Source organism: Rutidosis leptorrhynchoides, chromosome 10, assembly GCF_046630445.1.
Source record: "Rutidosis leptorrhynchoides isolate AG116_Rl617_1_P2 chromosome 10, CSIRO_AGI_Rlap_v1, whole genome shotgun sequence".
Taxonomy (NCBI): Eukaryota; Viridiplantae; Streptophyta; class Magnoliopsida; order Asterales; family Asteraceae; genus Rutidosis; species Rutidosis leptorrhynchoides.
Genome location: NC_092342.1, coordinates 309,064,456 through 309,080,534, shown reverse-complemented (window position 1 = coordinate 309,080,534; position 16,079 = coordinate 309,064,456). Strand labels below are relative to the sequence as shown.

Sequence of the window (16,079 nt, the reverse complement as noted above, 5' to 3'; positions counted from 1 at the left end):
ACAAGGCGCCGGTCAAAACAAGAATGACCGACCCAAAATTAGATCACGAGAATACAAGTGAGTGCAATTTGACACACTCTAGCAATCCGATTACAAATCTAAAAACTTTTGGGGACTAACAAGCCAATTAAGCCAATCGATAGATTTTCCTTTAATCCGATTCGAGATCCATTCAAAAGACTTAACTTGGATCTCACTCACTAAAACCGACGCACTCCACAAATCTTTACTAAAGACCATCAAATTTCGATTTTTCCACAAGTAATAAGCGCACACCCAAACTACGGCTTGCCAAATTTTATGACCAAGAGTAGACGAGGAGTGAGCTAGATTACCCTCAATATCGCCAACATTTGAGAATGAACACGAACCAAAATTCCACCACTTATGAAGACTGGCCCAAACATCACGATCATATTTGCAATCAATAAGATAATGATCAACCGATTCGAGAGCCCAAGACAAGTTCAAGTAAGCATTACAATTTTCTAGTGTAACTTCTTAAAAAATAGCTCAAGCGATGAAGTTAAGCTTCTTTTAACAATTCTAAAACCCGTATCAACACATTGAGCAATTTTTCTACATATTACATCTTGATGTTGATGTTTGTTTCTTAACAGTTACAAGAAGGAACTACAAGGAAGAAGATGAGTTACAAGAAGGAACTACAAGGAAGAATATGTGTTGATCTTGAGAATGAATGAATTGTTAAGAATGTTTTTCTTTCCTTTGTTAAGTTTTTATATTTTGAGACTATGTGTTTGGTTTGTACTTTTTTTAATTTGATTATTATAACTATTCGCTAAAATATTCGTGTTTTCTATTTTCTTCAACTTGATCAATTATGCTATGTTATCTACATTCTCATTATATAACATCCAAGTTTATGTTAAATAACATTTGTCATTTATAAAATATCATTCAACAATTTTTCTTATACAATCCCCGTGAAACCACGGGTCCCTTCGGTACTAATTAGCTATAATAACTTTTGTTAAAGATCATAGGTAGCAATGTGTTTCATTGGCAACCCTTGACTTGAATTTGACTTTGCGTCATCATTTCATCTCAATCATGGTTTCAAAGAACACAACTCGTAGGACCGAATAAAAAAGAGGTGTACTTCAATCTTCATTTTGGTTTATTTATACGGAGTAATTGATTTTGAATTTGTATGGATTTGCGACTTGACTAACTCTTAGAGCCTAAATTAAATTCCAGGCAGGATTTAAAACCCATGGAAATTTGATTCTACCATTTTCATGGCGTCTATTATTATTTTTGTTTTAGTATTTTTTTTTTTTAAACTTTTTCCTACTTAAAGGCCGGAGGTCCTCTCGGAAGCAATCTCTTTATCCGTTGAATAAAGAGAGGGATGACTTTCTCTACTTTTGAGAGTGTTTCACTCTGAGTGGAGAAATGACTTGTCTTTATTCTCGGATAGGGGAAGGATTGTCTACATATCACCTCCCCCATACACCACTCATGTGCTATTGGGTTTTGTTGTTGTTGTACATATGTAATAATGAAATTCGGAAATGCAAGATTGTACTGAGGCCCTACAAAATATTTATGGATCCTACTTAAAAAATATATATTCCTTTACTTCCTTTTTCTTATGAAGATAAACTTATTAAAGAATCAAATACAGTGATTTGTTTTCTATAAAGAGAATCCAAAAATCTCTTGACTTGATTACACTCTATGTATTTACTCAGTATATGCAATATGCATGTATAATCTTGAATAACTCAACAGCTTAATCTCTCAAGTGCCGAAATTCATTTCGACAACGCAATGAGCATCTTGAAAAAAAGAAACCTTAGTTTTGAGTTATGATCATGGCTTTCCTTGTAGAACCTGGGTGATTTCTTCTGCTCTTGATTGGATGCCTTTCAAGAACTCGATAAGAACACGCTGCTGATACGAACCTCCTTCCTGTCGGCATTTACAATTAAAAATAGTACATTAACTATATGTATTAACATTTATTGTAGTAAATTAAATTGGTCGAGGGTAGTTATCTGAAGAAAGTGGGTGGTTATTATGTTTGGATAAATCCAACAAAAGAATGTTTGGAAAGTAAATAATTTAATGCTGCTGATCTTCAAATGGAAACTAGATTAAGAAAGCTTCTAGTGTACAAACCGTTCGAATGAGTGTTCTTTCTCTTCGTTTCTTTATGACGGTATAAAGTTCATCTGGAGTGATATTCCCTTTACCACAACTTAAATGATTAATCAACACGTTATTCCATTCTGATTCCGGAGCTGCAATGGAACGATAAGTAGACTAAGTGAGCTGTAGATAAACAGTTTTTAATCATATCTATAAAAACGCTTCTATAAAAAAGCTCCTATCTAATAAAAAGCTTATAGCTTATAGGAGCTTATAGCTTATAGCTTTTGGCACAGAGGTTTTTAGAGCTTTTAGGAGCTTATAGCTTTTATGAAAAAGCTCTTATCTAATAAAAAGCTTCGTTTAAAACTAGCGTTTGAGAAAAGGCTCATAGATTTTTCTGTCATTTTACTCTTTATTTTAAGAGTTTCAACTACTCTACGTTCCACAAAACAGCTAAATATATATAAAAAAACTAACAGCTGCCAGCTATCAACAACAGCTACCAGCTAGTTTTGCCAAACATACCCTATATGTGATACAATATACCAAAAATATATTGTTGGAAATAAATTAGGAATTTTTATCTTTTATTCATATACAGATAACGAACATAAGAAACTAAACAATTCGTACCTTTAATAATCTCCTCAAGAAACTGCTCGGCTTGTAAAACTTCCTTCCCTGCATCATATGATTCCCACACTAACTTAAACTAATGTCTTTATTGGTTTTGTTTTGTGTCTTTCAGAAATAATTATGATGAACTTCACATATATGGAGGACATATTTGCCAATTCAGTTATCACAATTCTAGTTTACTAGTTGCAAGCTACTTAAAATACAAGTAACTACAGTATTTCAGTGACAAAATCTTGAAAGAGAAACTCATACGAAATCATTTTCAATTTAGTACCTTTTGTAGCATAACTACGTTTCGAGAGGACTCTCGAAGCATAAAGTTGCAATACTTTTTGTAGCATTGCCTCAAGACCTGGCTTGTCTCCATCTTCCTTAGCCTGAAATTTTGTTAGTTAAATGATTATAAAACCCCTAAATATTACTTGCCAAAAAGTTATAAAAAAGGAAAAAAAACAGCTACGCTGACTACAAAGACAAAAAAAAAGAAACACGAGTGAACAAATTCACCTGTCGTAGTTGTGCATTGACTTCTGATAAAAATCCCTCATCCAATTGGCCTTCCTGCTCACGTTGTTTTACTTCCTGATACGTAATGATGATCAAATATTTAAGTTGAGTATTATGGTAGAAAAATTACAAAAAATGTTAAACATTTCTCTTGAAATATCAATATCAATATTTCTTCTCTCCTTCTTCTCTCTTTTTCTCTCTTTGTTCTTATAACCATTAAAGGTAGTTATAAACCTACTGAATTATAACACGTTATCAGCACGAAAAGCTTAGTGTAATTAAAAGATATCTCAAACGATCACGAATCACTAATCAAGGTATGAAATTATTAATAATTTTCAGACTCGAATATATCAAATTTTGGACTACTAACATTTATATTTATGTTATTTAAGTTATATATGGTCGGTTATACCACCTGAATTATATTTCTGTAATCTAACTTTTACTAACTTCACTAACATTTATATTTATGTTATTTAAGTTATATATGGTCGGTTATACCACCTGAATTATATTTTCTGTAATCTAACTCTTATTAACTTCACTAACATTTATATTTATGTTAATAAGACCTCATGATTGTACGCAACACGTCATTTGACAACACGGTACTTTATGTACGCAACACGTCATTTGACAACACGGTACCATGGGTCGAGATTAATTCCGATCAATACGAATACGACGGGGTCTTTATATGTTATCTAACATTTATGATTACTTATGCAATTAATCATTATTTATTTCATGCATACTAATGTTTATTCTTAAATTTATAATTTTAAAAGTTAAAATAAAAAAATAGTTTGTATTTTTATTAAAAGTAAATCTTAAAAGTTAAAATAAGAAAAAGTAGTTTGTACTTTTATTAAAAGTAAATCTTAAAAGTTAAAATAAGAAAAAGTAGTTTGTATTTTTATTAAAAGTATATCTTAAAAGTTAAAGTAAGAAAAAAAAGGGATGGTAAAATGGAATAGTTTTTTGCCAAAAATGAAGTATTGAAAATGAAGTGGTCTCCTTCTATAACTAAAAAAAATATATACTTTTATCAAATGAATTTTTTTGTGGCCGACAATTTCAAACACGAGTCCGTGTTTAGTTTATCAAGAATATCTCTTGCTTTGGTGAAAGGTCACGATCACGATATCAGGTGTTGTGAAAGAATAAAAAAATTGGTCAAGTGGCCTTTTAAAAACTAGAAAAAAAATTTAAACAAAAAGTTTTTTTTATATATTTATAATTTACGGGTAACGTAAAAAAAAGGAAGTTTTTTTTTAAAAAAAAAAACAAAGAAAGTGTTTAAATGAGTTTTACAGAAAGGGGGAAAGCAAAGTAAAAAAAAAACTTTTTTCCAAACAAAGGTAAATGAAAGTAGGACTTAATACAAGAAAAAAGTAAACATCTCCTAGACGTGATAAAATCTATCAATGATAAGTATTAGACTTGATGAGCTAAATGTGACAAAAATGTTTCAACATGTCTTATGTTAATTTTCTAAAATAAGTTATTATTATTCCGAGTTTAACACATATACATATGTTAATTAAAAACAACCTTTTTGTTCTTATGTAGTGTTGGGTTGCAATTTTGGTTGTATGCCATAATTTCATCCAGTAGAGTGACAATAGAAAACTTTTGATGATAATCAATAAAAAACTTTTTTCCAAACTTGTCAAATGTTTTGTTAAAAACGTGACCGTTGAAAAAAGGAGGTTGAATAATAAAACTTAAAAAACAAATTATTTTTTTAAGAGTGTGCATCAAAATGACCCGTTTAATAATGGGGAGTAAAAATATAGTCAAATTGTTTCAACGAACAAGGGTTCAATTGGATGTCTCTTAAAAAAAATCTGCGGGTACGGGTGATGGATCCAATGGATCCGCATCCACGACCCGCGGGTGCTATCCCTAATTGTGACAAGTACAAATCAACTAAAAGTCTAAAAAATAAATGCTCTTATAGGGACCAAATGTTCACAATAATTGCCTAAGCTAGATATGAAACAAATAGTTCATAAAAAAAAAAAAAAGGTCGTTGTGCGTTTTCGGGATGATAGCCGAAATACACTTACAAAAGTAAGTCAGCCGTCAATTCTTTATGGCCATATCAACGTAGATCAATAAAATCATTTATGGTTTTGATAAAAGATTAATTAAAAATTAATTGTTTTTTGGTCTTGGATTCTCGGTAACAAAAGCAAAGGTTGTTTTTGGTTGCCACAACAAACAAGACAGAGGTTGTTGACTTTTGTTGTTAAACATGGCACAAGTGAACAATAACAATAGATTATTGTTTTTGAAAAGAATAATGATGCGTTAATTTTATTGTATAAAATAAAATTAAAGAAAATGGTTTTCATTGATGACTATGAACAAACGCAAACAAAGTGTTTGTGGTATTTGGTGATTAAAAAAAAAAGTGCATCTAAAGCTTCTACTGAAAATAATATGCATCTAAAGCTTCTACTGAAAATTAATGTGCAAGGTACAACATATAACTATATGGTCAAATTCATTTGAGCCTTCGGAGTCACAAGTATATGATGTATATATATATTACTCAATTAACAAAATAGTAAATCTAAATTAATTCATATGAATAGTAAAATGAAATTAATTAATTTACTATTCACATAAAAAAGCGCATATGATAAAAAGCGCATCGCATATGATAAGCGCATATGATAAAAAGCGAATATGATGAAAAGCACAACGCATATGATGAAAATCGCATATGATTAAAAGCGCATATGGTGAAAAACACAGCGCATATGATTAAAAGCGTATATGGTGAAAAGGATATATGATAAAAAAAAAAAACACATATGGTGATTAATGGAAAGCACATATGGTGATTAATGAAAAGTATATTGTGAAAAAGAATCACAAATGTTTCTTGAAAGAATTCAAGGTAAGATATATGAACCAATTCATCCATCATGTGAACCATTTTGATATTTCATGGTTCTAATAGACGCATCTAGCGGATGGTCTCATATTTGTATGTTATCAAGCCGTAATATGGCATTTGCAAAGTTTCTTGCACAAATTATTAAATTGAGAACACATTATTCTGATTACACCATTAAAAGGATGAGACTTGATAATGCTGGTGAGTTAACATCTCAAGCATTTAATGATCATTATATATCTACAGGGATTGTTGTTGAACATCCAGTTGCTCATGTGCATACACAAAATTGGTTTAGCTGAATCAATAGATAAACGCTTACAGCTAATAACTAGACAATTGATAATGAGTACAAATCTCTCAATATTTATATGTGGACATGTAAATTTACATGCTGCGACATTAATTCGCATTATACCATGTGAAAGTCGTAAATATTTTCACTTAATACTTGATTTTGGCCAAGAGCCAAATATTTTCTACCTTAAAACATTGGTTGTGCAGTGTATGTTCCAATTGTATCACCACAACACAATAAAATGGTTCTTCAAAGAAAGATGATAATATATTTTGGATATAAAACATCTTCAATCATAAGATATATTGAACCCATGATGGGTGATGTTTTTACAGCACGTTTTGCTGATTGTCATTTTAATAAAACATTGTTACCTAGATTAGGGGGAGAAATAAAAATAAAAAATAAAATGATGCTTCATGATGTGAACATCAATTAAGGTATATTGAACTCGCACAAAAGAATGTGAAACGAAAGTTCAAAAATAATGCATATGCAAGAACTTGCAAATTAATTACTTTATGCATTTACAGATATAAAAAAGTGACTAAATCATATATACCAGCGATAAATGCTCCAGCTCGAACTGAAATTCCAAAAGCTGGCAATAATGTCACTGTTGAGTCTTTGCCACGCATCAAACGTGGAAGATCAATTGGTTCCGAAGATAAAAATCCTCGAAAAAGAAAATCAGCTGATAATGAGGTAAGAGAAAGTGTTCAAGAAGAACCACAAATCAATATTCCTTCTGCAGAGGATATTGATAAATGTAAATACTAAAATTGCGATAAATTATGCAATATTATGGAACCGAAATGAAACTAAAATCTCTATGAGATATTTTCATATAATGTTACAATGACATCATGAATAAAGATGATGATCTGGAACTAAAATCTGTCATTGAATATACAAAATGGACATGATTGAGCTCAATGGAAAGGAGCAATAAGAGCTGAATTAGAATCGCTCGATAAAAGAAAAGTTTTCGGATCAATCGTTATCACTTTTAAAGATGTGAAACGTATGGGATACAAATGAATTTTTATCCGAAAAGAAATGTGCAAATGAAGTTACAAGGCAAAACTAGACTTGTAACTCAATATTTCCCACAAAGACCAGAAATGAATTAGGAGGAAAAATTATCCTCCTGTAATGGATACAAATGATATTTACAGGATTGCAAAAGCTAGGGAGCGTAGGAGGAGGGATATAGATAACATCAAGTTTATCAAGGATGAAGCCGGTCAAACCTTAGTGAAGGAAGAAGAAATTAGGAAAAGATGGGAAGGGTATTTCTCAACTCTTTTCGTGGGTGAAGGACCTGGGCGCCAAGAAGTTCCGCAGGACTTGGGAATAGGACAATTCCGGAACAACAGTTTCTGTAGGAGAATCAGGAAGGAAGAAGTAAGTTCGGCACTACGAAAGATGGGTAGAAACAAAGCTGTAGGACCTGACCAGATCCCAATAGAGGCGTGGCGGTGCCTGGGCGAGGATGGTGTCAGGTGGTTGACGTGTCTTTTCAATAAGACGCTTAGAAGTTATAAAATGCCTACGGAATGGAGACTCAGCGAGATTATCCCTATTTACAAAAATAAAGGGGATGCCCAAATCTGCGGTAATTATAGAGGCATAAAATTACTTAGTCATACTATGAAGCTTTGGGAGAGAGTGATTGAGACTAGACTTCGACGCGAGACTACGGTTTCAGAAAACCAATTTGGTTTCATGCCAGGGCGCTCTTCGATGGAGGCAATTCATATTTTAAGAAGCGTTATGGAGAAGTATAGGGAGAAACAAAAGGGCCTAGAGATGGTCTTCTTAGACTTAGAAAAGGCCTATGATAGCGTACCGCGAAAGCTGATTTGGAAGACACTTAATGTTAGGGGTATCCCAAGTAGATATATTAGAGCTATTATGGATATGTATGATGGGGCGAAGTCCTGTGTCAGGACGCCTGTGGGAAACACAGAGTATTTCCCGATAGAAGTAGGCTTGCACCAGGGATCGGCCCTTAGTCCTTTCCTTTTCGCTTTGATTCTAGACGAGCTGTCTCGAGGAATACAAGAGAACATCCCTTGGTGTCTGATTTTTGCCGATGATATCGTGCTTGTATCAGAATCAAATGAGGAGCTTAACAGAAGACTAGAACAATGGAGGGAGGCCTTAGAACAAAATGGGTTACGGATCAGCAGACAAAAGACAGAATATCTTAGGTGCGAATTCAGTAGGAGTGAGGATGAACTAAATGGTGGAGGGATTATCAACATTGGGGACCAGATCTTGCACCCACAAGAGTCGTTTAGATATCTAGGTTCGGTCCTCCACAAATCGGGGAGGATAGACGAAGACGTGACTCATCGTATTAAGGTAGGTTGGTTGAAGTGGAGAGCGGCGAAAGGGGTCTTGTGCGACAAGAAGATCCCACTCAAATTAAAAGGGAAATTCTTTAAAGTAGCTATTAGACCTGCCATGTTGTACGGATCAGAATGTTGGCCAATGACGAAGGCCCAAGAGAGAAGGATGGAAGTAGCAGAAATGAGGATGCTTAGGTGGACGTGTGGTAAAACCATGTTAGATAGGATCCCAAATGGTGTGTTTAGGGAAAACCTTGGAGTCTGTAGCATCATCGACAAGCTAAGGGAAGAACGGCTTCGATGGTTTGGGCATGTGATGAGGCGACCTCGTATTGCCCCGGTAAGGAGAGTCGAGGCACTCACGGTCGATGGCGTAAGGAGAAGGGGTAGACCTACACGTAGGTGGATGGATAGACTTAGGCTCGACATGAGGGAGCTTTCGCTGACTGAGGACATGACTTCTGATAGGAGTGCGTGGAGGGCTAGAATTAGAATAGTCGAGTAGGGTTACGTCCTTTTATGTTATTTTTTTATTTTTAATAGTATTTCTCATTAGGTTTCTTACTTTTGCTTTTTTTTTGCTTTTTATTACTTTTTTTATTATTATTATTACTTTATTTATTATTATTATTATCTCTATATTATTATTGTTAGTTTTATTAGTATTATTATTTTTATTATTATTATTTTTATTATTACTATTATTTTTATTATTATTATTATTATTATTATTATTATTATTATTACTATTATTATTATTATTATTACTATTACTATTAGTATTATTTTTATTATTGTTACTACTACTATAATACTCTTGGTATTACTAGTACTGGTACTATTACGACTACTACTATTACTTTTATTATTATTATTATTATTATTATTATTATTATTATTATTATTATTATTATTATTATTATTATTATTATTACTATTATTGTATTATGGGTGTGTTAATATTAATTATTAATATTATTTGTGGTATTAATATTATTACTATTGCTTTTAACTATTTTTTACTAACGCTAGTACTAGTATTAGTATTTTTATTTTTTAGCCGATTAGAGCCTAAATTGATTTTCAGGGAGACTTTTAAACCCATGAAATTTTGATTCTATCATTTTCATGGCGTCTCAATATATATATATATATATATATATATATATATATATATATTTTTTTTTTTTTTTTTTTTTTTTTTTTTTTTTTTTTTTTTACTATTTTTATAAATAAATAAAAAAGGCCGGAGGCCCACTCGGAAGCAATCTCTTTATCCGCCGAATAAAGAGAGGGATGACTTTCTCTACTTTTCTGGGTGGAGAAATGACTTGTTTTTATTCTCGGATAAGGGAAGGATTGTCTACATCTCACCTCCCCCATACACCACTCAAGTGGTATTGGGTACTGTTGTTGTTGTTGTTGTAATGGATACAATTACTTATTAGATACTTAATCAACCTGGTAGTTATTTAAATGCATCTCATGAATGTTGTTACTACTTATCTGTATGGATCACTTAATAGTGATATATATGAATATACCTAAAGGGTTAAGGTATCATAAGCATCTAATGTAAAACCCAAGGGAATATATTCCATTAAATCACAAAGATTTCTAAGTGGGTTTATACAAACGGGACGTATGTGGTATAACCGATTAAATGACTACTTGATAAAAAAAAGGGGTATAAATATAAACTTATTTTGCACGTATGTTTTATAAAAACAATGTTCGGATATGAGATCGTAGTTGTTTATGTCAATGTTCTTAACATCATATGAACAAATAAAGAGATCTATGAAATCATTCAACTTCTAAAGAATTATTTTGAAATGAAAGATCTTGAAAAAACCAAGTATTACCTTGGATTGCAAATTGAGCATATGCCTAATGGTTTACTTGTACATCAAACAACTTATACCGAAAAGATTTTAAAACATTTTTTTTAAAGACAAACTCATTGTTGTTAGATCACTCAATATTGACACTGATCTATTTCATCCCTGCGAAGATCATGAAAATTTTAACAGATCGGAAGTTCTATATTTTAGTGCAATTGAGGTTCTTATGTATCTTATAGATTATACAAGATCTGACATTTCTTTTGCAGTTAATTTGTTGACAAGGTTCAGCTCAGCCCCTACCAAAAGACATTGGAATGGGATCAAACAAATAGTTTGATACCTTCGGAGAACTACTGATTTATAATTATTTTATTCTAACAACTCGAAACAAGATTTGTTTGGTTATACAGATGCAGATTATTTATCCGATCTACATAAAGCTAAATCTCAAACTGGATATGTATTCCTAAATGGAGGCACCGCAATATCATGACGTTCTCAAAACAAACACTTGTTGCAACATCATCAAATCATGCCGAAGTGATTGCATTACATGAAGCTACTCGGGAATGATTTTAGTTAAGATCAATGATACAAATCATTATTGATTCTTGTGGACTAGAACGCTATAAAAGCGTAACAACTATCTATGAAGATAATACAGCTTACATAATACAAATGAAAGAAGAGTATCAAAAATGACAGAACAAAACATAAATGCTGACGAGGCGCTAAAGCTATAAACGGTCTTAACGGTCATAAGTTTGATGGAAAAGAATGGTATATTGGTAAGGCTCAGAAAAAGACTGAAAGGGAATAGGAACTGAAACAACGGTTTGAACAAACCATGAAGGAGACTGTAGACAAATCACGAGGGCCAAACTTGTACATAAAAGATTTAGATGATACAGTTTCAGATGAAAACCTCAGATTTTTCTCATATACTCAAGATATCGTAAAAGACAACCAGATTAAAATGAGATACGTTCAATCAACAACTCTGCTGATCTTTATACCAAAGCACTGCTAACTGCTATTTTCAGAACACACGTTCATAATATTGGCATGAGGCATGTTCAGAAGATGTAACAACTCAGGCGTTGCCTACTTGAGGGGGAGTCAACTTTATGCTGCACTCTTTTTCCCTTAGCTAAAGTTTTATCCTAATGAGTTTTCTTTAGCAAGGTTTTTAACGAGGCAGTACTAGTTATTCTCTAATAAAATTGTCATCCAAGGGGGAGTGTTATAAAATATCTAGATTGGATGTTAATTTTATTATTATTATATTTCTTGCATAGTAATATTTTATACTATAAATAGACATGTATGGTAACCATTTAAGGTGCACCATTTCTCTTGAAATATCAATATCAATATTTCTTCTCTCCTTCTTCTCTCTTTTTCTCTCTTTGTTCTTATAACCATTAAAGGTAGTTATAAGCCTACTGAATTATAACAAAACACACTCTTCAATTCAAGCAAAATCCACTGCGTAACTCAACAGTGACAAAATGGATATGCTGGGCAGTTAGTAATTGGTCAAAATGAATATGTTCACATGTCGGGTTGGGACCTTTTATCCTCACTTTTGTACCTTTTTACTAATTCTTGTGTTAAATGAGATTACAAAAGCTAAATCACTGATTCTCTAGTCAAAGGTTGTAACTTGTAAGTATTAAATATATAATTTGGGGTCTATTTAGCCATTTGACAGTTAGACCCATCTCCTGTTACTCTAATTATGTATATTTGCCCAAATCGACACGATACTGAAAACATAACCCATTTTGATGAGGGAAGGGCATACTTTTTCCATGAGATTGATGGCATTAGGATCCCGAGGGGGCCAAGAAATCTCTTCGTCTTCATTAACAACGGGTCTTAAAATACCCTTGAGAACGTCAGTAGCTGACTCGATTTTTTCCTGTATAAAGAAATTTATGATATAAATGCAGTTAGATAACCAATAACTAGTTAGCTTCCTAAGGGCATGCTACAATCATAAAACAGACAAATGTGCGAGTAAATATGCTATTAAAATGATTAAAGAACGGTACATTAGTCTTGTGTACAACACGGTCAACTATGGTCATGATGGATGAAGCCAATTCTTCCAAGTCTTGCTGCAAATACAAAAAAAATCACATCACAACTTTCACTAATTAGGAGCGGAAAATCAACTAATATTTTAAGCAACTCAAATTCAAATGTGAAATTGTACTTTATCGTCGTCTGATATGCAGGTGTCTGTTCTAGCTGCAAGTCGTATCCAAAAATCCTCATTAAAAGCAAGAATATTTTCTACAACAACATTTTGAAGCTGTTTTCAAAACATATATACATGTTAGCTTTTTACATGAGACGATAATCAGTAGATGAAAATTAATGAAAATAAGTATGAAAACGTGTGCTCACTTCTCGATCGCTTGAATTCTTCAATAAATCTATAAGTCTGTCAACTTCTACCGTCTTTTTAAATGCGTCCTCGGTATCTTGATTGACTGCACATACCAAATTTCTCCTGTTTATTATGTCCAAAATAAGCATCAACAGAACCACAAATCGGATATATGATTACTTTAATGGATACATCATTGGAATTAAACAGGACATCCAAATTGCAATTTTGTGGATGATAAGAATGCAATTCTACGATGGATGAAAAATTGAAATTAAATTAAATCAACCAAATCTTTTATTTTATTTTACTTTTGCAAATGCAATTTATTACAAGCTTCAAATATGATTATCCTAACCCTAATTAATCAAAAGTATATCCAAATTTTATGATTGCAGCTTCAAGTCACTAACTTTAATCCTGCATACAGACACTCCCTAAATCATGACCATGTAAATAGAGTTTGGAATTAAATATATATTTTTGTATATATCATATAATTCATGCAATGTGGGAAATGATTGAAACCCTAATTAATAAAATACCTGGTTTTGGTTTGGGTTTGGGTTAAACTAGTAACCGGAAATGAATGATTGTTCCCAATTCGAATATGTAATGAACAGCACACGCCCTAATACACAAACAATTAATTAAACTTAGATACGCATGAATTAGGGTGATTATTTAATTTTAATTATTTATTATATTTATTATTACATCATGATAATAAAATTTGAAAAATGAAACCGAAATTCAAATAAAGGGGAAACATGTATGTAAAAAGATACCAAAAAGTTTGACGTTGAAGGAGGAGAAGTGGAGCGTATAATGTGTGACGGTGAAGAGTAAACAGCACCAGACGCCATTTTTATTTGATTTTTTGAAGATACAAATGGATATAATTACGCCATTTTCTAAAGATAAAACTTGTGTGCTCACTGTTCACTGAAAACCAAACAGTAGCAGCACCAGTCAGCGTATAGTGGAGAATTGGAAAGTAAATTGGTAACGGATGATTGAAAGGCTGAGGCCCAATATCAAAGCCCGTCATTATATTGGGTCAAATAGAAGCTCAAATTTGAATCCAGCTGGACAGAACAAAATGAAGGCTCCCATTAGTCAATTCGAGTTTTTTTCATTAAAATGTTAATCTTTTTTTTTATTTTTTTTTATTTAAATTTTTTTTTTTGTCTTTTTTTTTTCACAAAATCTTTTTTTTCTTTTTTTTATGTCAACCTCTTTATTTTTTGTCTTTATCATTTGAATAAAGTGGTTGAGATTTCGTGTATATGAACACATGCAACAACAATTACTCATCAATCACATATTCATTGTTTTAGTTATGCCAAATTCATCATATTTTTTATAAATCATATTTTTTATAAACAGATAAAAATAATAACATCATGTTCTTTTATATCCTTAATTATTGTATAAAGGAAAGAAAAAAAAAAGGTAAAAAGTATAAGTAAAACTGAAAAAAAATTAAAACGTATAATATATTTATGAGATATTTTGTGTTTTTTGTACAATAACATTTTTTATTTTTTCAAAAGCAAGAGAATCTCTTATTAATATTAATATGAATATGAATATACATATTGTTTCTATAGTATAACATTACATGAGTGAGACTAAACTAAATTAGAAAGGGAGCTGATTCGTACACCATCATTTTTAGTCATACACCACTAAACGTGCATCAGACAGTTGTACAGTACATTGCTTTAAAGCACAACTAGTGGTGTATGAAATGTCCCGTTCATATTGATTATAAACGTTCCATATTAATTGATTTCGTTCCGAAATTTTGACCTCTATATGAGACGTTTTTCAAATACTGCATTCATTTTTAAAACAACCATAACCTTTATTTTATCAATAAAGGTTTCAAAAGCATTACGTAGATTATCAAATAATGATAATCTAAAATATACTGTTTACACACGACCATTACATAATGGTTTACAATAGAAATATATTACATCGACATATGTTTCTTGAATGAGTTTTTACATAATATCATACAAACATGGATTCCAAATCTTGTCCTTATTTTAGTATGCAACAGCGGAAGCTCTTAATATTCACCTGAGAATAAACATGCTTTAAACGTCAACAAAAATGTTGGTGAGTTATAGGTTTAACCTATATATATCAAATCGTAACAATAGACCACAAGATTTCATATTTCAATATACATCCCATACATAGAGATAAAAATCATTCATATGGTGAACACCTGGTAACCGACATTAACAAGATGCATATATAAGAATATCCCCATCATTCCGGGATCCTCCTTCGGACATGATATAAATTTCGAAGTACTAAAGCATCCGGTACTTTGGATGGGGCTTGTTGGGCCCGATAGATCTATCTTTAGGATTCGCGTCAATTAGGGTGTCTGTTCCCTAATTCTTAGATTACCAGACTTAATAAAAAGGGGCATATTCGATTTCGATAATTCAACCATAGAATGTAGTTTCACGTACTTGTGTCTATTTTGTAAATCATTTATAAAACCTGCATGTATTCTCATCCCAAAAATATTAGATTTTAAAAGTGTGACTATAACTCACTTTCACAGATTTTTACTTCGTCGAGAAGTAAGACTTAGCCACTGGTCGATTCACGAACCTATAACAAATATGTACATATATATCAAAGTATATTCAAAATATATTTACAACTCTTTTAATACATTTTGATGTTTTAAGTTTATTAAGTCAGCTGTCCTCGTTAGTAACCTACAACTAGTTGTCCAACGTTAGATGTACAGAAAAAAATTGATATATATTATCTTGAATCAATCCACGACCCAGTGTATACACGTCTCAGGCTAGATCACAACTCAAAGTATATATATTTTTGGAATCAACCTCAACCCTGTATAGCTAACTCCCACATTACTGCATATAGAGTGTCTATGGTTGTTCCAAATAATATATACACATGGGTCGATATGATATGTCAAAACATTTGCATACGTGTC

The 16,079-nt window shown here is 31.9% G+C and overlaps 1 protein-coding gene across 1 annotated transcript; it reads right to left on the bottom strand.

Annotated features, from left to right (window-relative positions):
• Positions 1-1,566: 1,566 nt before the first annotated feature.
• LOC139872818 (uncharacterized) lies at positions 1,567-14,019 on the bottom strand. The gene is made up of 11 exons (XM_071860744.1): positions 13,873-14,019; positions 13,630-13,715; positions 13,102-13,207; positions 12,908-13,006; positions 12,744-12,809; positions 12,494-12,610; positions 3,268-3,342; positions 3,035-3,137; positions 2,755-2,802; positions 2,149-2,270; positions 1,567-1,938 (listed from the first exon to the last, which is right to left on the bottom strand). The coding sequence occupies exons 1-11, from the start codon at positions 13,948-13,950 to the stop codon at positions 1,840-1,842; spliced, it is 999 nt and encodes a 332-aa protein (XP_071716845.1). The 5' UTR covers positions 13,951-14,019; the 3' UTR covers positions 1,567-1,839.
• Positions 14,020-16,079: the final 2,060 nt, after the last annotated feature.